Source organism: Pyrgilauda ruficollis, unplaced genomic scaffold (genome assembly GCF_017590135.1).
Source record: "Pyrgilauda ruficollis isolate IOZ18807 unplaced genomic scaffold, ASM1759013v1 scaffold24, whole genome shotgun sequence".
Taxonomy (NCBI): Eukaryota; Metazoa; Chordata; class Aves; order Passeriformes; family Passeridae; genus Pyrgilauda; species Pyrgilauda ruficollis.
The window spans coordinates 11,232,150-11,255,437 of record NW_024523648.1 but is presented as its reverse complement, the minus strand read 5'-3'; the positions used below and the strand labels follow the sequence as shown (position 1 = coordinate 11,255,437).

At 39.4% G+C, this 23,288-nt stretch overlaps 1 protein-coding gene across 3 annotated transcripts in view; it reads right to left on the bottom strand.

Moving 5' to 3' along the window:
• Nucleotides 1-23,288, bottom strand: part of ARID1B (AT-rich interaction domain 1B) — a 325,668-nt gene that overhangs the window by 207,369 nt on the left and 95,011 nt on the right. For all 3 annotated transcript variants that reach the window (XM_041469726.1, XM_041469727.1, XM_041469728.1), the window contains exon 5: nucleotides 18,446-18,556. In XM_041469726.1, coding sequence (XP_041325660.1) covers nucleotides 18,446-18,556 — 111 coding nt within the window. The remainder of the gene's footprint in view (nucleotides 1-18,445; nucleotides 18,557-23,288) is intronic.

Genomic DNA, 23,288 nt, shown 5'->3' with positions numbered 1-23,288 from the left:
AGTGCTACAGGAAACAAACACACCAAAAACTACCAGAGCAAAACTGAAGAAGACACTTAACCCAGTTCTGAAAGGACGTATCAAACCAAAAATGACAGTATTATATCACTATTATTAGCTTTAGAAACAAAGCTTTTAGGAGTAATTTCAGTTTTTAGTCCATTACCCTAAATGATGGCATATGTAAAAAGAGCACATGCAGAAATGTAGTTTGAGAAAGATTAAGAGATTATTTTAGAAGCAAATCACTCCATAAATAAAGCATAAAGGGAACACAGCATCATTCAGGAATGGACATCTGTCACCCAAGCAGATACCACATCACACATTTGCAGCTTAATTCTGCAAAGTGGAAAAACAAGACTTGAAAAAAACCACATAGTCTTACATGCACTACATTTATTTTTAAATTTCTAGTTACCATAAATATCATCAAGAAGTATAAATATTACACAGAGAGGAAATGGTGAGAAATAAAATGAACAAAGAACAAAAGAAAAGAAAAAGTCATACGGAGTTGGAAAAATCCAGCCCTATCCTGAGTAGGTCTAGTGCCGCTTTTCTTCTAGTGGGGGAGGGAATGAAGAGGGAAGAAAAGTCACATTCAATGTCATTTTGACAGCGACCTCTTATTCAAAAACTATTATTTTTCCATCTTGAATAAGAGAGAACCAAGTGCTCTTCATAATCACATAAATGACCTACCACTCTCTAAGTGCTCCCTCTTAGATCAACAAAGAGCTATCGGAAGCAGAAAGTATTGCACACTACTCCCCTGTCGTCTCAATCCAAGTCGTCCGCACAGCTCAACCTACCGTAAGAGAAACCTTGAAAGGCAAAAAGCTTTAGGAAATAAGACTTATCAGACTACCCCTCCTCCTTGAAGCAATCCTTTTAGAGCTTTGCAGTGTTAAAATTAGGAAGACACAGAGAAAAAAAAAAAGTTAAGAGCAGGAGTGGAGAAGCGCGATGGGAGTTAACTTATATTTTTCTAGAAGGAGCTAATCAATAGCTTTAAAACTGTGTTTTACAAAGGTGAGAGGAAAGATTTCAGTTGTCCTCACAGGTAGACCATTCCCTAATGCTGCATTTTCAGCCAACTTCTGCAATTAACTAATTTAACATAAAGGTTCTTATTGCAAGGCATGCCACACCAGAATGTAAACTGACTGACTCACACTTCTCCCTTCTCTGGGGGAAACAGAGGAACCTGTCCCCATAAGGTCAGTGGCAAGGCTAAGGATTTTTATTCCAAAATAAGAGCTATTCTGGGAGTTGGAGGTGTTTGTGTTAATTGGGTTTTGTTTTGTTTTCAAGGATGAAGGGATAAATCCCATTCATTTATTCGTCTTCATTTTTTTCCCTATAACTGAACCAGGAAAGTACCCAAAGAAAAAACCACAAAAACTGTATCATGTGAAAGAAAAAAAGGGGGGAAAATCTCCAAACACCTTTTTCAGACTACAGTATTGCCAAACATACAAACATCTCCCAGAAATGCTTTACTGCTGTTTTGAAATCCAACTGCAAATTACAGAGGTTTAATTAAAAAGAAGGATCTGGTACATTGAGTGACTTAGCAACTCAGAGCTCAGTTAACTCACAGGGTGGAAGTTTGCGGGTAATGCACAACCCAGATATCCTGCCCTTATTACTGTAACTGTCCCAAAACACTTGAGAAATTCCTGTTTCATCTGTGAGGAACGTGATGATCACATATGGTACGGTACTTTTTCCTCTTGATTCCCCAAAAGATGGAGTCAAGAGTGATGAAAGCTTACCTTCACCAGTCAGGTCAGCCTGAAATCCTGACTGTGCAAGAATTTCCACCCATCCATGCAAACCCTCTGAAAAGGTGCAGACCAAACTACTTCTAGGAGATGGATCTGCTGGAAATTCAAATCCTCTCAAAGAGAATGGGTGAACCACTTCTTACAAATGGCATTTGTTGAAATGCTCTGTGTTCACAGGCTGCAATAAACTGGGCAATAACTAAGAGCTGGGGAACAAGGACCATGGCAAGCACTGGAATTGACTCAGAACTCCTTCAAAAACTAAATCCATATATTCACCTCTACCACTACCATAACATAAGGATTAAGTTAACATTATCAGTAGGAGGACCCAACAGGCCATAATGCTTTCTTCTGTTTCTACCAAGACAGAGTATAGTAAGTCACAAAGGAAAAGCAAACACAAGAACACCCTAAGAGAATCAGAATCCTTGGATCTGACCTTCTCTCCATATTCTCCCTCTGTCATCTTTTTTTTCCCCTGCTTCCTGCACAGCAAGCTGTACTGCTGACTGCAGAACACTTACTGAAGAATGCATAATTACATCTCTTTAACCCCTTGCTGTCTCAGTGCATATATATTGTGCTTGGATCTAGGGTTTTTAACATTCCCCTTCCCCCTCCAAAAAAGAATGAAAATAATTTGCACAGGCTAGGAATCCTCCAAAAATACAGGAATACCAATGACATGGTCCTATTGCCGAAGATTTCAACCCATACAAATTAGACTCCATGTTATTTCACCACTAGCTGCTCTCATGTATTCCCCTCCACTACATTTTATTTCAGACAGCTTAAGTATACACAGTAGAGTCAGTGAAATGCAAGAACATCACCAACAAAAGAACATTTCAGGCCCAGTAGCTTCTGTTCACGCGCTTTTCTACATTAACCTTGCAGTGTGCAAGTGCAACAAACTCTTCCATTTTATCAACCCCTACTCTGAAAGAGCTTGAGAACCTACTCCTATGTCAGTGACTAATAACTTCCTGTGATTTTTGTGCTTCATCCAATACCTAAAGACATAAGCAACTCTTCTAATTAACAATTTTGAATTTTTATGGAACTGGCATGCAATCTCAAGCCATAGTGCTTGTGCTTTGCAAAATTCAAGAACTAGCATACTCTGAAACAATGCTTTCTCATATAAGCTGTAAATATGTTTGTAGGCCCTAGCCACTGCTGTTAACAAGGACAAGAATTTTTTTCAAAAATAATTTCAGAAGTACCAGCTGTTGTGTTTTAATGGACAGGAAACCTTAACTAGTAGGCATATGAGACCATAGCAGCAGTCAGATGAAAATGATGGAAAAACAGAAATCCTGACCTAAAAAAGACTTAAAAAACATTCCATGGGCCATCAGCTAATGAGAATTTGGGGCTTTTTTTCCCTCCAGTTTGTCTCTATTTCCAGCTAGTCAGAGGAATGGCTGAAGGCTTAGAATCCTGAATAAAGATACTACTGACCTATGAACCACTGGTTTCTAAATTAATCTTTCTTCACTTATGTATGGTTTGAAAATATACTGTTTTCAGCAAGGCTTCTACTTGTGCTGAAAGATGTTGTGATAGCTCAGCAGAAGGCTACAAATGTTATCAAGGAGAGCTGTATTTTCTGGTTACTACAGGCAGAGCATAGGCTGCCGTGTACAACAGGTTTGCAGATTGTGTCCAAGGGGCACGAAATGGACACTGAAAGAGAGCATCAGGGTGGCAACTGGGTAGAACAGACATTAAGAATTACTCAGCCTAATCTAAGCTCACTGCAATCAGTGAAGAAACCCACTTCAGTGAAGTCTGAACTGAGTCCTCTAAGAATAAGTAGAAGTAGAAAAGTAGCGTGAAATTTAAATTTATTTGGGACTACTGTAGCTGTTGTTCATTGACTGACTTGGAAAAAGTCACCTGTATGGAAGAAATGCTACTGGTGTTCGAGTTTGGATTTTTTCTTCCATGTGGTTGTTCTTTTTTTTCTTTTTTTAAACAGGCTCTCTAGTCTTTTCTTCTCATTCCAAATCAAAGACTGGTATCACCTACAAGAAGCCAATATACTCTTTGACTCCCATGGCAAAAAAGTAATAAAACATACAGAACTTTCTGATCTTCTATATGTTCTTTTGTATCATGCATTATTACAGTTAAAGCTGAACTGGTTTTAGTTAAATTATTTTATGAAAATTGTCATAGTTTGATGAAGTCAACAGAGATATGACAATTACAGCAACAAAAGGCCTACACAAAAGACTTTTAAAAGAATTGAGAAACTGAAAATACCAGGAACTCTGGAAAAACCTGCAGAAGAAATAATTTTAAGTTGTTCTGAATTCTGCAAATACAGCACTAAGAAGAACATTGAGTACCTAAATAATTAAAGTTTATCCTCTTTATTGAAACAGTCCATGTTTGAGAATTCGTGTGAGTTTTAATGTTTAATTAAGGGATTTAAACCTCGTTTTAAGTGAAAACTCAGTGCAACCTTAACTATGAACCCCTTAGGTCACCTCCATAATATATTCATGTTGGGAGATCCAGGACCTGGCTTTTACATAAGTCAGTTACTACAAACACACAGTTCAAATATCAGTCACAAGCACGTGAAAAATCAATTTACAAGGAGATGAAAAAATAAATGTTCTAGGAGATAGGATATGCTAATGAAAATTAGTGTAGTGTGTTTGCTTTTTGTCCACATCCAGGTTTTGGTTTCACATCCAGTGACTGCTGAGACATGTTTATTTAGTGATTAAAAAAGAAAAAAGATTAAGCAGCAACTTTGAAAAGCCCTGTGTAGATAAAGATACGCCTGTTTTAGAAGCAATTAGTAATTTCTTATTCATGGAATGTAAACTGTTTTGTCTAATTTTCCCAGAATTTGCAGATTTAAGGGGAATGAAACTCAAAAGATGAAATTCATCCCCATAAAGCCTGGAGATGAGAGTAAGCCTCTAGTCCAGCCTATTTAATATGCAGTTATACAATACTATATCCACACTTAGAGCCGATTTACCCATCATTGCCTTTTCTTTTTCTTTTTTGTTTTTAATATTTAAATGGAATTTAAAAAAACATGTAAAAGAAAAAACATGTAGAAGAAAAAAACTTTTAAAAATGTATGTTATTGCCACATTCATCAACACTACAACACACTGACTCCAGTCTGGCCTGCAACACAGCCCACAGCTGCTGTTGGACACGCGTACGTACGGGTTTCGTGCAAGATCTCAGGTGGCCAGGGAGCTGGGATGCCTGTCCATCTGCCATCCACCCTGGTACTCCCTGAGGCAGCAAATTTACGTCCCTTGAGTTTTATATGCACCAAAGGTGTCTACAGGAGTCACACGGATGCTGAAGATGGATGTGGTGGGGAGAGCAGGAGCCCTGCACACACAACCTCCCTGCTCAGATACCCAAGCACAGTCTGCAGTCCGCTCTGTATGTGAAATAAATCTCAGTGTTTCAGTCCACTGTCCAGAAGCTGCAAGTCCATCCCACAGGAGGTACTATTCACATCACCATTGCCACATGGCATCAGTAAAAAAAGACAAAAAAATGAGGAATATTTGCCTTCTCCTGAGATGTCCTTGGAAGCTTTTAGGACAGAAGGATCTGTGATAGATACAGATGGACAGAGCAAGGCGCCAGTAAGTACCCCATTACAACAAATTTGCAATTTAAAAAAAAAAGGGAGGGAGGGGGTTGGGAGGAAATATGAATTCCAGGTTTGCTTGTTACCCTCCAAGTTTGTAACAGAGAGACCATTTGTGTCGGCAGGGATGACTGAATCCCTGTATCCACAGCATTTGAATGCACTTGGATATATGCCTCCTACTAGAGACTAAAATGAAAGCTATATTTTAGAGTGCTGAAAAAGTGAAACAAAGCCTGCAGCTTGTGTTTACAGCAATACTTCTACTTGTCTAGATGTATTTCACCAGCTCCATATTACAAGAAAGGTGGTAGACGTAAATACTGTGTCCCCAGGACTGTTCTGGATTTTTTGTTCCCCAGCCCTTCCACCATGAGGTGCATCTCTTTTGAAGGCAGCCAACAAAAATGTTACATGTAAAGAGCATGGGGTGGAAACACTATGGGCAGAAGAGAAGATGGGCACACAAATTAAAAGGCTACCCCAAAATATTTCCTCAACCCAAATGCTCCACAATCATATCAAGGCTCGTGTGTGCTGACTTCAGCATCTGCTTCAATTAAATTACAAGAACAGACCAATCTGCATTGCTTTTTAGAGTGTTTCAAAAAAGCAGAATTGTTGAAAAAAAATTAAAAATTTTCTGGTTTTGAACACATTAAATGGGAGCAACCAAGTCTGCTGGAGGCTTGGCTTCAAGTTTTTGAAGACAAGATCAAGGAGAGAAAGGGTTAAGTCCCGAAAAATAAAAGAGCAGCCGAGCAAATCTGTCTACATGTTTGAAAGGGCCTATAAAATGTTACAAGCAAAACAGGAAAGCTTGTGTTAATAATGCATAAACCAAAGGAGGGGGGAAAAAAGCTACCCATTTAATGGAATAATGCTTTTATCCCCGCAGTTAAAACGAAATAAACCATGACTATTAATCTGGTACGGCCATGTAAAAGCGCAGTTTTTGAACATTTTCTAAGAGGGGACAGCTCAGTGAACGCTCCGGCGAGCGGGGCCTTCGCAGGGCCGCGCTCGGCGCTGAACACCAGGCTGGGCTCGGCGGAGGCCATTACCCGCCCGTCGCCATGGCGACGCTAACAGAGCGCCCGGCTTCAAAGACAAAGCTGTAATTTCAGACGCGCAGCAGCCAGAGGGAGCGGGGAGAGCTCCCTGCCACCTCACCAGCCATTACACAAATGCCCTGCACGGTGCCGAGGCGGCCTGAACGCCGCCCGCCCGGCCCGGCCGAAGGACACACGCCCCGGGCTTGCTACACCGACACGCTTTCGGGTTTACGGTGTCATTCCAACCACCGCAACAAACAAAGTCGTTTTCACTCTTTCATCCTGCGTGAAAAGAGTGGGGATACTTGTGAGATCATCAGTTCTGGGGGGAAAACCCTCAGCGGGAAGGAAAAAGCTCACTTAAGTTTCGCTACTGTGTGGATAATGGCCATAAAAAGTAATGGTAGTGCAGAAATAACAGACATTAACTCAGCTTACACACTGCTGTCTCATCAATGTGCTCTTATTAAACGTGACAAAAACGTCCACTTGGAAATCAATCTGTAAAGCTGGCCTTGTAGCCTAGCAATAGTTCGGTGTGCTGCCGGGGAAGCCACGGATCCACTGGATGCACTTTTTAAAGGCTGCTGTAGCGAGTCTCCAGGAGGGAATGCAGCTCCTCTTCGAGGTGTCATGTTCCCCACTGCATCACAGCCATTCCCCAAAACCAATACAAAAGTAATGTACTCCCTTTCGGTGTAATAAAGTTGGGTTACCTTGCAAACCCCTTGGAGACAGAAGAGATGGAGAAAAGTCAGATCATTAAACAACCCAAAATTTGAAAGTATATTTTTTAATGTTAACACATATAGAAAGGTGTGTATAATCAAAATGGTATTACAAGCATAACTTGGTTATTGCCTAGTCTGAAGGAAATCTAACCCTGTTCTGCAGAAATAGGGACACTTTTCTTCCCTCTCAGTACAAAAGACTGTGAGGTTTTGTATCCTTACCAGAAAGTTATCTTCTCACCTGAGAGCGCCCAGAGGTGTCCAGAAACGCTAAACCCCAAACACAGCAGCACAGAGCGCGCTGGTTATCCAGCAAACACAGCACACAGCCCATGCACACCGTTCAGCCCGCGAGCTGACTGGATGAGGCGGCACAAGCCACCACACCCTGTCCCTGATCCACATTCTCCCAGTCCAAGGCGCAGCGGGGGCCAGCACTTGCTGGTGGGTTTTGTCACTCTGTAAGGCTTGGAGACAGGTATTGCTCACAAGCTTGAGCTGGATCCTGCACGTGACCGTGGACCAATAACCCCAGACTGAACTTGGAGAAGCATAAGCTGCCTGATCTGCACTTGTTTAATCATGAATCTCGAAGTTCTGCGGAATATAAAATTCAGCTTTTGACAAACCTGAGCCCATGTTATTCAAAATAAGCACACAGAAACTGAGAGTGTGCGAAAAATTCAAATACACATAGATGGGGATACAGAATGTTTAAGATTGGAGGGAAAAGTAATAATTTTAAAAAGAAATAATAAAGGAGGAGGTTGAAGGGGCTTTTTTGTTTCTATCTTCTTTTAAATAAACATTTTTTTTTAAAAACCCTTTGCACCATAGCTGATCACATATTTTGTTTCCAAGTTTCATCTTTAATGGCTGTGGGTGGTGGAGAAAAAAATGTGTCAGACTAAGTCCTCTAATTACTTCTAAACTCTGGAGTTTCACTGTGTGCTGTAAGTGAAGATAGTCTTTAGTTGGCATGGCTAACTGACTACTGCCCTCTGACCACATCTCCATGGAAATGGAGGTCAAGTGATCAAAATTCACATAGGAGGGAAAGTTTGTTTTTCTAGCTAAAATAAGGTAAAGAATTTACAGGATACAGGATACACTTCAGGCTGACCTATATTACTGTGAATATAGCATTAAAAACCAAGCACTAGAAATCACTGGCTCCAACCAGCAAAAATTAAAGAGCTGAAGTGTAAGTATATGCAAGTACACGCATGGGTGCATTCTCATCATTTCATAGGATTTGATATGTAACCTCTGGTTCTTTGCAGAGGAGAAAGACAACTCTGTAGATAGGCCAAATGGCCCCTCTCACACCGAGCTGTGGTCTCAGTGCTGCAATGACCCTCTGGCCAGAAGCAGCCCAAGGCTTCCAGAGCCAAAAAAATCCCTGTACTTCATCATACCTCAGAATAGGAACAAAAATGCTGTTACTGTGATTTCCAGTGGGGCAAAATGTCTAAAAAGCTCTGCAAGAAGAATCATCAGTCATTTAAAAACATTGATGTGTATATACAGTCTTCGTAAATCTTCTTTAAAGGTACAAGCAAAAAAAAGTTAATTAAAGAAGACTGACAGGAAATAGATTATGATAGAATCCAAATGAAGCTGTGAGATGTTACTAAAAAAAATTAATTTGACCAGGCCCCCCAAACAACAGCAATAAAACCCACAGATTTGAAGATTTTACAGCCTTGTTTCAATAAATTCTGAAGAGCTGTGCTGAAAATTGCACTGAATATTTAGGTTTTTTTCCACTTTCATGTAGGCATGATAATAATGATACAACAAACAAGACAGACAAAAAGAAGTTTCTATGAAGCTTTCATTAAGCCATACTATTAAGATCTTGACACAAACTTTAAGTTAAAATAAAGGAAAGAAATAATCTGGAGTTTTTCTTCCATCTCCACTCTCCCATGGAGTATCACATGAAAAACTGCTAAGGTTTTCAGTTTCAAGTCTAAATCTAAAATATAACAGTTTGCATTAAGTTTTATCCCACACCATAATGAATTAGTTCACTAGGGTCAATGTCTGTACTTAATCCATACACCACTTCATCTACCTATTTAATCTCATTTTGGGTGTAACAATTGAGTTTAAAAATCTCAGATCACTTCCACTTCCTTTATTTCCATGCTTTTCAAAAGCAACAACTGGCTACTGAGTAATTTGCAGTTTAAGAAACAAAATTAGTAACATTTTCAATCTCTTTCATTATCTTTTGTGCAAAATGCATTGGGAAATGCATCAGCTATGGTACTGTAAATATACATGTGAATCTATACCTTATTCTATGGCATGAAACAAGCTTTGTCCTCTACACTAAGTCCACTAGTGTATATTCAGCAAACCTTACTGAAGCTTACTGATGCATAAGGTATTACTACATGCAAACATAAATACAAATGCTCATGTACACTTATCTTTATATTATTTCCCAAAATGATAATTTCAATTGGAAGGTGAAAGATAAACCATTAAGTGAATCTCCACCTTGAAGGGAAAAAGCCAGACAAAAACCACCAAACTCAACACCACACACTGATACAAATTCATGCAATTTAACTATAATGTAAAACAAATGATCCAGGATGGCATACTTCCCTATCCTAATGCAATTATTCAAATGTGCCTGAAAATTCAGGTCCTAAGTCTTATTTAACACAGTAAATCTCACAATAAGGTTAAGTGATTAAAAGGGTCATCTGCAAGTACTGTATGCATGGAAGGAAAGAGATCAAAAGCCTAAAGACTGGGAATTGAATGTAGCCCTTTCCTGGCATTATTGGCTTTTCTATCTTAATTTCAACATTCTATGATGCTTCACCTCCAAAATCACACTGCCAATTCAAACAGGACCATCTTTACAAAGTCTTGTGTTTGGAATTGAGTGGGAAATGACACAGAATAATCTGCATGGTCTTAGCAGCAGGTTAAAATGTAAATGCCTTCCAAAGACAAATGCAGATGCCCCCTGTGCTTGTGTGTGTGCACGTGTGTGTGTGTATGTGTATGTATTTTTAAAGGTAAATTAATAATGGAAACTTATCTACATGAAACACACTTCAGAAGCACTTCTCACATACAGCACAATACAGCACAGATTCTGTAAAAAGTCACCATATATCACTGTCTTCAAGAGAAGATTCATAGTGAATCTGAGATGTATGGCTCAGCAAAGAAAGGAAGGTTGTGGAGGTTTAAGTAGTACAAGACATTAGGTTTAAAGAAAACACATTTAAGGAACATTTAAAAACCTGTTTCAAACCTCAAAAAAGCAACCAAGCCCAACAAGCAACCAACAACAAAAGAACACTACTAAAACGTGTGAATGGCCTCACAGTACAGGACTGAATTTATCATTATCTGGACACAGTATTATGAAACAAACAGTACCTTACAAACACTTCCCATTTGCACTGTGATGGCACCTAGAATCCCCAGCAATTACGGACACACCATAAACAATCAGACAAAGCACTGTGAAACCTGGCCTAATCTTAACACTATTGACCGTGACTGCACAAACATCTGCTCACACAGAAACAGCAGCTGACCAGGACCACTCAGGAGTCAGCGTCACATCAAAGACTGCTAACTTTTTTTTTCTAAACATGAAAGCTGCAACAATAGCACCAGAAACCAACATGTTCCCAGCAAACAGGAATGGAAGGAGGAAGAAAAAGAAAAGGAATCTACTGCTAGGCTTCAGATGTTGCTGGTCAGAGTGAGTTACTGTGTTTAGCCAAGGTTATGAAGCTGAGGTCATACTTCACAACGGTTGGACAAGCAAAGGAGTTACTTGAGAGAAAAAAAAAAATCCCATCTTACAGGAACACTTGTGGTAAAAATAAAGAAAAAACATTTACAGTGTCTCAGGTACTTCCTGAAATGGTATTCAAGTGAGTAATACTCCTTTGTCTTACCTTCTGCGTTGTAATCCCCATGTTCACACAGGCATGAACAAAGACATGCACCAGTGAATACATTAAGCTTTGGAATTTATAGTATGCTATCAACTCAAAATTTACAAACAACCAAGCAGATAAGTTATCTGCGCTTTTATGCACTATACATGTATGTACACACATTATGTAAAATGTTCAAACAGTAAAAATTGATCCCCAAATAAAAAAAATCTCTACCACTTCAGACATAGATTCTCAAATGCAGAACCTAAAGGCACTGACTTGGAAATTTAGGCAGATTAAAAAGACAGCCAGTGCAGTTACTGCCCCTGCAGCAGGTATGTCTGAGCCATGCACACAGAGGCACCTGTGCTACTACAGTTTACAGCCTTGCATATTAAAGTAACCTTGGGAGCTTTCAGCTCTCATTTCAAGCTGCAAGATTTTGTGGTTCAGGGGCTACCACAGGTGCAGTTCAGTCACCCTAGCTAGGAGGGCAGCAGCCTCTGTGGAAGGGATCAACCTGAGTCAGGGGGTGGTAAGGAAATAAAAATTTGAATGCTTCAACCACCCAAATTAAATCTAGTTTCTTAATTTCTGAATTGGCACCAGTACTACTCTAGTATATGGAGGTATATGATGCAACTTCTCATGGCTTCAAAAAACATTCCAGGAAAAAAGCTACTAATACTTTACTATTCCACTTAGAACAACATTGGCCTATATAACTACAAGTTTTTGCAATCTTAACCACTGCTGGGATCTATAATCCCCTAGCAGGTTTCCCACATAAACTTAATGTAGAGGTCAGACTAAGTATTTCTTTTTGCATTTGTAAATTTTCTTGGATCATAAATTAGCCATTTTGTTATTACAAGGATGTTGTAAACATTGTAAATGTGAAGCATTTTGAATCTGGAAAAGGTGATGAATAGTCAAGTATCTTTTTTACAATACTTAGCGAAATTACTTTTTATACTTCAATAACAACCTGAAACCATTCTTTTAAATAAATATGATCAATCTGTCAGGCAAAATCAAGTAATTCTGTAAAGCACTAAACACAAATTAATAACAACAGGTCCTTCTCTTCACACTATAAATATTAAGAATACCTAATTCAAGCATCTGTAATTTTGGTTTCAATGTTTCAGCTTAACCCTACATGGACAGCACATGCCCAGGGCCGCTCTGCACTACTTTAATTGCACTTTTCCCCCAAACTGCGACTGGAAGTTAATGTACAAATTGACTCTAGGACAATGAATCACTTTGACCGCCCTACATGAAGTCCTGGTTTAACTGAAGTCAGATGTAAAGTGTGGACTAGGACATGGGCACACAAAGTTGCCTCCCCTGATAACATCACTGCAGTGGCTCACACTGGTTTTGACCCATTATTCTGACTGACACAAACGGGAGGCCACATACAGAATCTGGATACAGCAGCTACAGAGCATGTTTTGCACCTCAGAAACACACAGAAATACATATACTTGATCTCGCTATACATATCTGTTGAGTGAAACTGTTCTAGCTACAGGTTTACAAAGAATGTCAAGGGAAAAAAAAAAAACCCAAAAAAGCAACCTAGCAACTGCACTTGATCCAAAATTAAAATAAGCTGGAAAAAATAGCAACTTCTTCCAACTCTGCATGTAATGGCTACGAAAAACCTTTGAGATAGCTTAGTCACTTCTTTGCAACTTGAAGCTTTTTTCCTTTTATTCCAGGCTTAAACAAAGTTCAGTGGGGCATCAAACTGCCTCAGTTTTAAATTACAGTCTGTACTTTAAAATAGAATGCATGCACCACATGTTCCTGAAGCTAGAGGGTGGGAGTGTTATTCACTGAAAATTGAAGGCTTGTTGAGTCAATAATCTTCTTTCACAGAGTAACAATTTTCAGCTAAAATTTCTTGACCCAAACAAAGGAAAACAAGATCATTCAGTTATTTTACAATGTTGCAGAAAAGAGAAAGGAAAAGTGGGAAAGAGGCACACCAGTTTTATCCTACTTGAAGTAAAAACAGTGGAGAATTTAATTCACAAGTATTACATACTCGCATTTCTTTCTTCTTCACGGTTTACCGTACTCCCAAACAGATATTTTCAGGCAGAGACATGAACAACTTCAGGACAGATTTGCTATCATGTACTACACACATCTATCAGCTGGCAACAGCATTTGCCTCCCAAGAATGAAAAAAAAAATCAATTTATAGAACTTTTTTTCCTCTTCTTTCTCAAATCACAACCAATACTCTGTATTTTTAAAATAGTACTTAAATTTAGATCAAACGTTGTATTTGCTTACCTGTAAAGAATTCAACAAAGGTTACAAAAAAGAGGGCCACTGCACTATCTTCTCCTTTAATACTGGTCTGTCCTTACATGAAAGGCTACAGTGGTAATTAATATTTACATGATGGTAGTGCCCACAACCCTGATCATGATTAGGGCTTACTGGACTAAGCTGTATATAAATGTCACCAGAGTCCCTCGTCCTAGTAGTTTAATCTCTGAGAAAAGAAGAGTTACCTCCTACTCCCAATCACAGTTGCTCAAGTAATGCTGGGAAGTGTTTTCCTGGTCTATTAAGACTTCACACATTAAAGGCATTTGTTCAGGGTGTGTTGTTGCTTGAGATGACTTTCCAAGCGACTTCATATTCTAGAAGTGGGACAGAGAATCTGGATTCCCAAACCCTGCCATGTATTTTCCTCATAGCCTACACCTACTGAGATCCATCTGAAATTATGCTGTTCCATGAGCCAAGTGTATCTAGTTTGGGACTTAGCTCAGTACTAATTCCCAACAGAGATCCTCTGAAATCTAATTTGGTACCTGCCTTCTGCAACAAAAAAGGTGTGTCAACCGGAGGAAAACTGTCCAGCACTCTAAACATCTTTCAGAGGCTCATTAAAACGAGGTAGAACAGAACTGTGAAGCAGTTAATAAAATCAGGAAGGGATTGCTGATGTGATGTTTTCCACGATACCAAGTATAATGAAACAAGACCACTGATATCTTAAATATAGTTTATCTGTCCAAGCAACAGTATGTATTATTTTGAGCTCTAAAGCTCATACAACTATAGATGTACATAATCACAACCAACTTTGTCAGGTCACAGCACTGCACAAGATTCAAGTGGTATTCTACCTCCAGTGCTGGCTACTATTGTCGTTTTCATTGGAATTGCTTTGCTTCAATAAAAACACCCAGTGAATAACTGATGTCATAGAACAAATCCATGAACTCTGAATTCTGAACGATCTAGAGAGCAGTGATTCCCTCAATTCCAGATAAAATCTTGCCCTTCCAACACTGCATGACCTCCAGAAAGCACAAGATAAACCTAAGTTATAACACTTAAGCTACAATTTCCCTACAGTTTACACGGGTGCAGGTGAGAACCACCACAACCCCACCTTGTCCACAGCCTCTGTCCGTACATGCTCATGCCTCTGTACTTACACTCATGGGGTTGCATTAAGCAGTTTAGGGAAGGGAACTGGCAGAAAATTCGCCTTACAAAAAGAAGTGAACTGTCTTCTGTTTGTCTGTGGCTCTGTGACTGCTACAGGGCCTGACTGTGAACACTGGAATCTGCTGTGCACCAAGTCTCAGCTGACAGGATGACAGCATCTTAAACCCTTCCAGCAAGACCATACAGTCATTTAGGATATGGCTAAAATCCAAGCTGCCGTGGCCCCCACTGTCTGTCCCCTTTCCCACCATAGCTGCTGATTTCCATCTCCTTGTCCAAGGTGCCACTGATGTCCATGCTGTTACTCAGTGATTCAGTCAAACACCAACCCAGAAATACAGAGAGATTATTTTTCATCTGGTTCAGTTCCCCAAGTCAAATCCACTGGCCAGTCCCAGGAGCAACAGTGGAGGAGATGGGATGGCACAGACAACATGTGGTGGGGCACACTTCAGGACTGCAGCTGCCCTGGCTTACAGCAGCTTGAGATGCCACAGAGCTTTTACCTGTAGGTTGCAACAAAAAAGCCTTGGCAGAAACCTATCTTTTAAAAGCTTGGCAACCTTGGGTCATTTGACCTTATAGCTCAAGGAAGCACACCTGATGCTGGGCAAAAAAGGGCCTTATTAAAACAAAGTAAGAGTAAAAACAGCAGCAGCTATCTGAAATTATTTTAATATTCATGCCAATTAAAAAAAATTATATTAATTAATGTTTTCTGCTCCTTATTGCAGCAACACAATCCAGTGTGAACATTTATAAATGCACTTATTAAAGACAAAATAAAGGATTAGTCTTCATACACAGATAGCCTACTGCTGACACAAGCTCCTTTACTGCAACAACAAATCTGCAGATACATCCTTCAGAAGCTTTTTCCTGTAATCTGCTCCAGCTTTCTCACAATAAAAAAAATGTGTGTTTTGCTATTATCCCTTAAGTCTTGATAAATATGTTCTGTAGTAGTTGTTCTCCAGACAATTTCATTCAGGCCTCTCCCCCTTTATTCCTCCACTCTAATAAGGAACAGTTTCTGTTTATGACTTCCTTTCCTTCACAGAGTACCTAACTCCCATGTTTTCTCAAAGGCTTGAGATTTCCTTCTAATTGTGACCCCAACAAAAGTGCTTGGAGCACTATTCTGTGCAACTTTTCATTTGGGCTCTCAGTGACTCCACATGGTCAGAGACCTACAGGTCAAACCCTCCAGATATCAGAGCAGTTAGGAGAAGGAAAGTAAGCATTGTATAGAATCTGACAGGCCATTAGAAGTAGCTAATAAAGCCATATTTTGTTTGTAGCCATTTGTTACCAACCCACATTACAAATTTGTCTGCTTTGAACTTTATGGGAACATTCATGCCAGGACTTTTATATACAATGTGTGAAGGAAACGGAACAACTATTGAGCTCTTTAGCTGTGCTTACTGTGACACAAACCTGCTGAAAAAACTCCCCCAAAGGGTGACACAAGCCAGCATTCAGTGCTGCAGAAAGTGGCCAGCTCCTCTTCGAATCCATCAAAGGGAAATTCTTTTTTTAAAGCCACATCAGAGAAAACCATTCACCATTTAGTATTACATCTCTTTTGTTGTTTTTCGACACTTGTATAAGCTTGCTATATAGCCGCTGTGATTTTACACAATGCCCTTAAGAAATAAAAAGATAACGGGCAAATTGTATAAATACCAGAATACCATGAAACAAGACATAACTAAATTTTATTAAAAGCCTAGCACCGCTGCTATAATTTCAAGCTTCACTGTACAGAGACAACTTACTGACTACTACCCTGAAGAACCACATTACCCAAAAACAAGCCATATTGAGTATACCAAAATGACGCTAGCTAGGAATACTGAACAAGAAACAGTGATCAAGGTTTTCATAAGCAGTCTAAAACAGAATACAGAACGCTCCTGCTTCAGGGAAAAACCACCATGTTCAAACCATTACCCCAAATAGACTTATATTAAAGCTTTTAATGTATGGATCATCAAAAAAACCCTTGTTGCTGCATACAAAGAATGGAAGTTGTTTTTAAATTTGAAAAACAAAACAAACAAAAACCCCACACCAACACCAAAATACAGAATTACAGTACCCTCCATTCCCCTCCACATGAAAACAGCAGTGTTTTTTGAGTGTATGAAGTGTTCTCAGGTTATGCATCAAAGCTTTTCAGTAATTAGAAGTCTCAGTAACAGCATTCGGGACCCACTTAGAGTTTAAGCTCTGTGGCCAAAATGGTTAACATTCACTGTTAATACAACCAGCTTACTCATACCTAGAATAATTATGAGCTACTAAATATACCAAACACTCTGGGACACAGATAATACCCAATACTCTGCTTAAATATCATGATGCTGGAGATAGGACAGAGCATGGATTAAAAGTAGGACAATTGTTTAAGAAAAAACACTTCAAATTAGCAGAACATTAGCTGATAAATAACTTTACTTCTCTCTACCCTAATAAACACTGTTCAGGAAAAACTGGGAGATAAAAAGTCCTTTATAGTATCCCTGCTTTTTAAACTAGGTAGTTGTTGCCAAAATAGTTCAATGTCCACAGAAGCTACTATTTTTAAGGTAACTGCCAACATCCATTTTTGAGAACTGTTCAGACAAACTAGTCTTTTTAAAAAAGGGCTCTTGAAAACTGTCAAATTAATACTAGGTTCAAAGCAAATGGGTATCTTTTCTCATACCAGTTTCCATGGCTTTTCCTGAGACTTGCATGTCTCAAATGTCATGTAAAGAATTTGTAGCACATGTACTCTCCTAGGTGCCAAAGATATAACTTTAAAATGCTATGAATATGTTTATTGCCCTATTTTTAGGGATTTACAATTGTGCCATGTGCCAGGGGTAATATATACAACATACTACCAGATTTCACAAATAAATGTGGTATCTTGATACAGTAAACTTTTCAGAGAGATCTCTCTGCCAACTGCAAATAAACACATATCCAGTGAACCGCGGGAAGTATCTTACATGTTGCTGATACATTATTCCAAGCCAGAGGTCACATAGTTTATATAAAGTTTTCATCATTTAAACTGAACATATTCTAGTTGGTTCAAATTCATGCTGGTTTATACCAACAAACAAGAAAATCACCAACACAAGGAGCACACAGAGACAAGGCTAAGTACTTTGTCCATTACAAGACCTTCAAAAATGCAAGCAGCTGCAATGTCTTCACAACATATTTGTGCTGTTTCCCCCACAGCAGAACGTGTAGAGTTCAGAAAAGCTGATAACTATTAGTCCAAAATAATCTCCTAATAAAAAAATCAACCTAGCCTAAGTACTGCTGTCATTCCTGCTTCTACACTTGTGTAGTAATAGATATTACCAGAATTAACATGTCAAACTCATTACTGATTATCAGGGTTTGGAACAGACAGCTCTTGGTAACAATATTTTAAACCAGAATCTACTGAAAACATTTGAAAAAGGACACAGAAAAAAGCCTCCTCCTCACCAGACTGGTTTCTGCAAGTATGGAATTCCTAAAGTTAAAAAATCAGTCAGTTTCCTCTGTGCAAATACACACGTACAGAAGCACAGAACATGCATGTGCATAAATAGTGCTGTTCTGAGCCAGAACAAGCCTAAGCCAAGTTCACTCACATACAAGCTATCTGTTCCCATAATTTTAAAAACAATTTTTCATCAACCTTATTTTATTTCTTCTTTAACTGCTTCTTATCTGCTCATCCCAGATGCCATGAACTGGTATGTAAAGTGCTTTCAATTTTAAAATACTGAAATAAACATTATTTTCTTACTGGTAAGCTCGATGGTCTTTCTTGCTGGATTAGATTCAAGTCTTCATGGTTAGGCTTTCCTGGGGCCATAGGGGGTTGAGATCTGGTTCCATAGCCTTCCTGAGACATGTCCTGCAACAACAGTTGTAGAAGAATTATTAAACTGACTCAGTAATTATAATTAAATCTGCATCATGGAAGGGTGAAAATAAAACAGCTGGTGTTTTTTTTTTATCTCTAGTTTTTACTAGTTAAACCTTTCTGATAGAAGTATCAGGTCCACACAGGTACTGCTATGACATGTGCTGTTTGTAAAGAAAACCAGGGAGCTGAGATGCATGCCAACAACCACCAGGGAATCACACCACTGGAACATGGGAAAACACACAAAACCAAACCACTTAAACAACCCTATTTTACTGTAAAAGAGTTAGTAGCAAGCATAAAGATTCGTCCTACTCTAAGATGTATTCTCAAGCGTTTTGATAAAGTACTGAGCCAGGGAAGACCGGACTTGAAAACAGGATCACAATCACGCTGTGTAATCAGACTCCTGTAACAACCCTGGATTTACCATCGGTACTACTGGCGCAAATTTCAAACCCTGGCCATCAGGTCATAGCACACAGCACAGTCACTGCATCTGCTGGAGGCACATTCTGTTTGAAGGGTTAGAGGGCACATGTATTTGATCAAGCATAGCTCCAAAGCTTGTACCAGTAACCTGGGGATTTTCCTCCCTACACAGGCCCAACCAGTCGTAGTTAATGGCCCAACACAACACCCACCATGCATGGACTGGGGGAGCAATGAAACTGCGTCCTGCACCCCATCTCCCACCCCGCAGCACAAGCTCTTATCACACACAGAGATACTTGCCCATTGCAAAGCCTTAAATTCAGGCTTCATTTTAGCTTCTATAGCAGCTTCTACACTAGCTTCTTTAGGGAAAACAACAGAAAGCTCAATACTGACTGCAGCATGTATAACTGGCAGGGAAAGTTGAAGAACCAGTTCCTGCTAGAAAAGATATCCCACCTTTTTCTTTGTTTTTAAATGATTTAACTCTCCTCTCCCCTTCCCCAGTTTACCACCAGTTCAGTTTGCATCAGCCACCCTAAGGCATTCAATTTTGTGGCATACCTGAAGCAGGTAGGAGCTGCAAGGCACAGAAGGACAGGACAAGCTGCCCTCTGCCCCACCCCACCATCACCTTGCTGCTGCCTGTGCAGTGCCCACAGCCACAGCTGCGGCTCACGCACAGACTCCAGAAGGCAGCTGGCTGGCAGAGCAGGAAAGCTTTCTGTCTCTGGTTTTAGCCCAGCTTCTGACAGAGAGAAATTTGTTAACAACTGTACCATTTCCATTCAGCCCCTTCCACCCATTTGGACTCTCACAGATTATTTTAAGAGACGCAGAAAACTCAATGGGGCTAATTAAACAGACCCCAGCAAACCTGATACGATATAAACCCAGCAATAAATGGCCCTATCCCTAAGCCTGTGCCAAGTAAAATCAAGAAACACTTAAAAGGCCAGCACTTCAATGTGGTTACCAGCAGAGGGTAACAATTAGGCTTAAGGGTGACAAAGGCTGATGGCTGAATGATTATTATCCCCTGTGACCCCCCGCACTCCCTCCCGCCCAGATTTCCACTTGTCACACAGCTCTCCTGCTGCGCACACCAGCAGGTTCCTGTGGATTAACAGTGAGGTTTAAAATCAACAAATGGCACAAGGCCTCCATTCAGCAGCCTTCACCCCAGTACAAAGGAGTAGAAAGGTGCAGGACAGCTTCACAATAGGCAAACAAATGAGCAAACCTCTGCTTTCCTTTTTATTTAAAAAAGCGCACGCACACACACTCACCACGCTCACGCACACTGGGGCTGTCACTACACAGGCATTCCCAATAAACACGGCAACCCCAGATTTCAACTTCCAATTCAGCATTCAATGCTGTTCTTCCTAATTCTTAAAAAATTACACCAAATAAAAACCACTTGTCAAAACAACAACAACAAAAACTACACAGCTATACCAAGAGTGATGAAAAAGGCTAAATGGAATATTCAGTTTAGGAGACATCACTGTAGAAATACAATTGTTCCTATTTCCAAACAGACACTACAGGATTTTGCTGGGAAGCAAACATGTTTTTTATATTTTGAAAAATCAAGAGCCAGTACTTCCTTACAATGTACCAAGCATGGGTTTTCCCACATGTTTGCAAGACTTTAACCTTGCTTCCTACTGAAATTTCCAGGGAGACCAGAGCAGGAGAGAGAAGAGATAGCATGCTTACTCATGAGAAACACTGCAGGTTGAATGGAATTTACTTTTACCTGGTATTTGGAGACTATGTATGAAATGCCTTTCCACACACCGAAGAGCACATTAAAAACCCCAGACACAACACCCTTTGTCTTTTTAAATGCACTGTTTTCATAGAGCTTTCATTTCTGTCTGTAGAAAAATCAAATCCATTTGCTGAGTTGTAGGTGAGGTTTGCAAACACACAGACATTTGTGTTTGTTAATGATACAGGCACCTGTGCACTCCAAATGGGACTGAGATTACAAACTCTTTCTTACATTCTCTGTGAAGCTATATAGATACTTGGATCACTAGAAACTTGGAAAGCAGCTCTTGAGAAATAAAGGATAAGTTTGCTCTCAGTAAGCTGCAGCCTTGGGAATCTCCCAGATGAAATATGCATGGGACTGTGTGTATAATTTTATCTGTTTATACATATGTATTGTCCAATAAAAACAGTCCATTTATATCCTAAACATAATGATTAAATAATAGCAACCACTAAGAGGTTGGCTTCATAACCAAAGTAGTGCTTAGTATAATTTTCACTGAAAAACAAAAGAGAGAAAATCCCTACTGCCTTTCTTCAGTTCTGCATTTGGAAATTTTGTTAACATACAGCATATTACAGAATAGCTACAACAGATTTTGAGAGATAAATAAGAAGTAAGGACAGAAGTATTAGAGTAAATTGTCTGTCACGGAGGAAATGCATGGAATTGGCAATTCTCACAGCTTTGAAAGGTCATTTTTCTTCCTAGCATCTAGGAATGGATTTATCGGGGACTGAAGAGAGGGAACATAAGGGGAAGAGAAACATGTTACCACGTGTTGTGCTACAGTCATGGCTGAGGAATTCCCCATTGATACTGAGACTCAGTCTTCTCCTGGGATTCCTGACTTTTTTGTTTTTGTTTGTTTGATTCCCAGTATTTCATCCATCATTGACATCGGCTTTCAAAATAAAGCTTATGACTTTTTATGAATCACAGAAAATCCTTCCTCTCATAGATAAGCATGTGTGTAAGACAGAAACCCAGGCTTTTATAAACAGAAGGCTACAAGTTTCCACTCAGAACTTCCCAACTTGGCATGAACCCAATCATATCATAGCTGTTACAGCACAAACTGTCAACAAAGTTGTAAAATAACTAAAGTCAGGGTTTCCCCCATCAGATTTTAGAAAAGCACAAGGACAAATAATCAGCAAGTCATAAACATATACTCAAAATAGTTGAGGTTTACACTTTTTTAGACTTCCAAAAACACATTTATGATTAAAATAGGTAGATAAGAAAAAAGAACTAGAGAGAACCTAAAGGCTATATATTGGGTAGGCTGTTCAGAAATTGGTCTATAAACAATTAGTATATTTGGGAAGCAATAATAATAACAAGAACCAATTGCTTTTGATTCACAGAGCCTGGACTAGTTATTAATCTCCTATTTACATAGACTTTCAGCTTTTTCTGCAAATTGAAGTATATGGATCTCAAGATCAGTGTAGTCTAATGAGTAAGGGAGGGAATGCGATATTTTCATCCCTCTTGTTCTCTGCTACTGTATTCATCTCATAGACTTTCAAAGTCTCTAATTCTGGTGTGGGATTTCACTACCACAGAGGTTTAAAGTGACGGAGTGAGCCTACATACTGGCTGGCAATAAAGTCAAAGGCTCCTTGTTCCTGCCTCCCACAATTCTTGCAGCTGGACACACATCCCTTAGTTTGTATTACTGGTCTTTATTAGACCACTTTGTAGATGGTGCAACTTAAAACTTGCCAGGTAAGTAACCCCTTCCCCTTCAGCTTTATCATGGCTTACTGAGTCGAGCTGGCCTTGGGAAGTGTTGGGTGAGCAAGAGGGGAAGGAAACTTCCCTTCTTTGGCAGCAGCCAGCCATGAGCCTGGCTCCACACTTGCAGGAGTCAGTTACACTGCAACCACTTTGGAGCCAGACAGCTTTTTCCCTTTTTCATGTGCAACGGTAATTAGTGTCATGCTTTCATTCTCTAGCTGGACCTAGCCTAAGACAAGCAAGCCCGTCCACATGGATGTGCTCTCTGCAAATCTGAATGCATATAGCGCTGAAAATGATTGAAACCATGTAGATGTAATGCACATTTGTTTTAAGTTTTGCCGAAGAAGATTAGATCTAATTATAAAATAGTTTAAATTATTTTTAATGGAAAATGAAAGCATAGTGAAAATATTAATGTTTGAGGGAAAACCACATTTAAAGGAGGGTTGGGTGAGAAATGTCATTCAGGCTTCATTCACTTCTACTGCAATGAGTTTCAGAGGGATAACGTGACCACCCAGGAAGATAAGTACCATGATGGTTAAACAGAAAGAAGATAATTTATTTAAAATAATATGCTAGAACTCAATCTGGAAAAAAACTCATTAAAAACTATTTTAGCCCATGTTCTTGATTCAGTGGGTTAATCTTAAGAACACTTCAAGCATGAGAGCTGCAAATTCTATAGCAATGTGACAACAAGCAAAACTGAAAACAAATGTTAATTCTTTTTCTTTTTTTGCCTCAGAC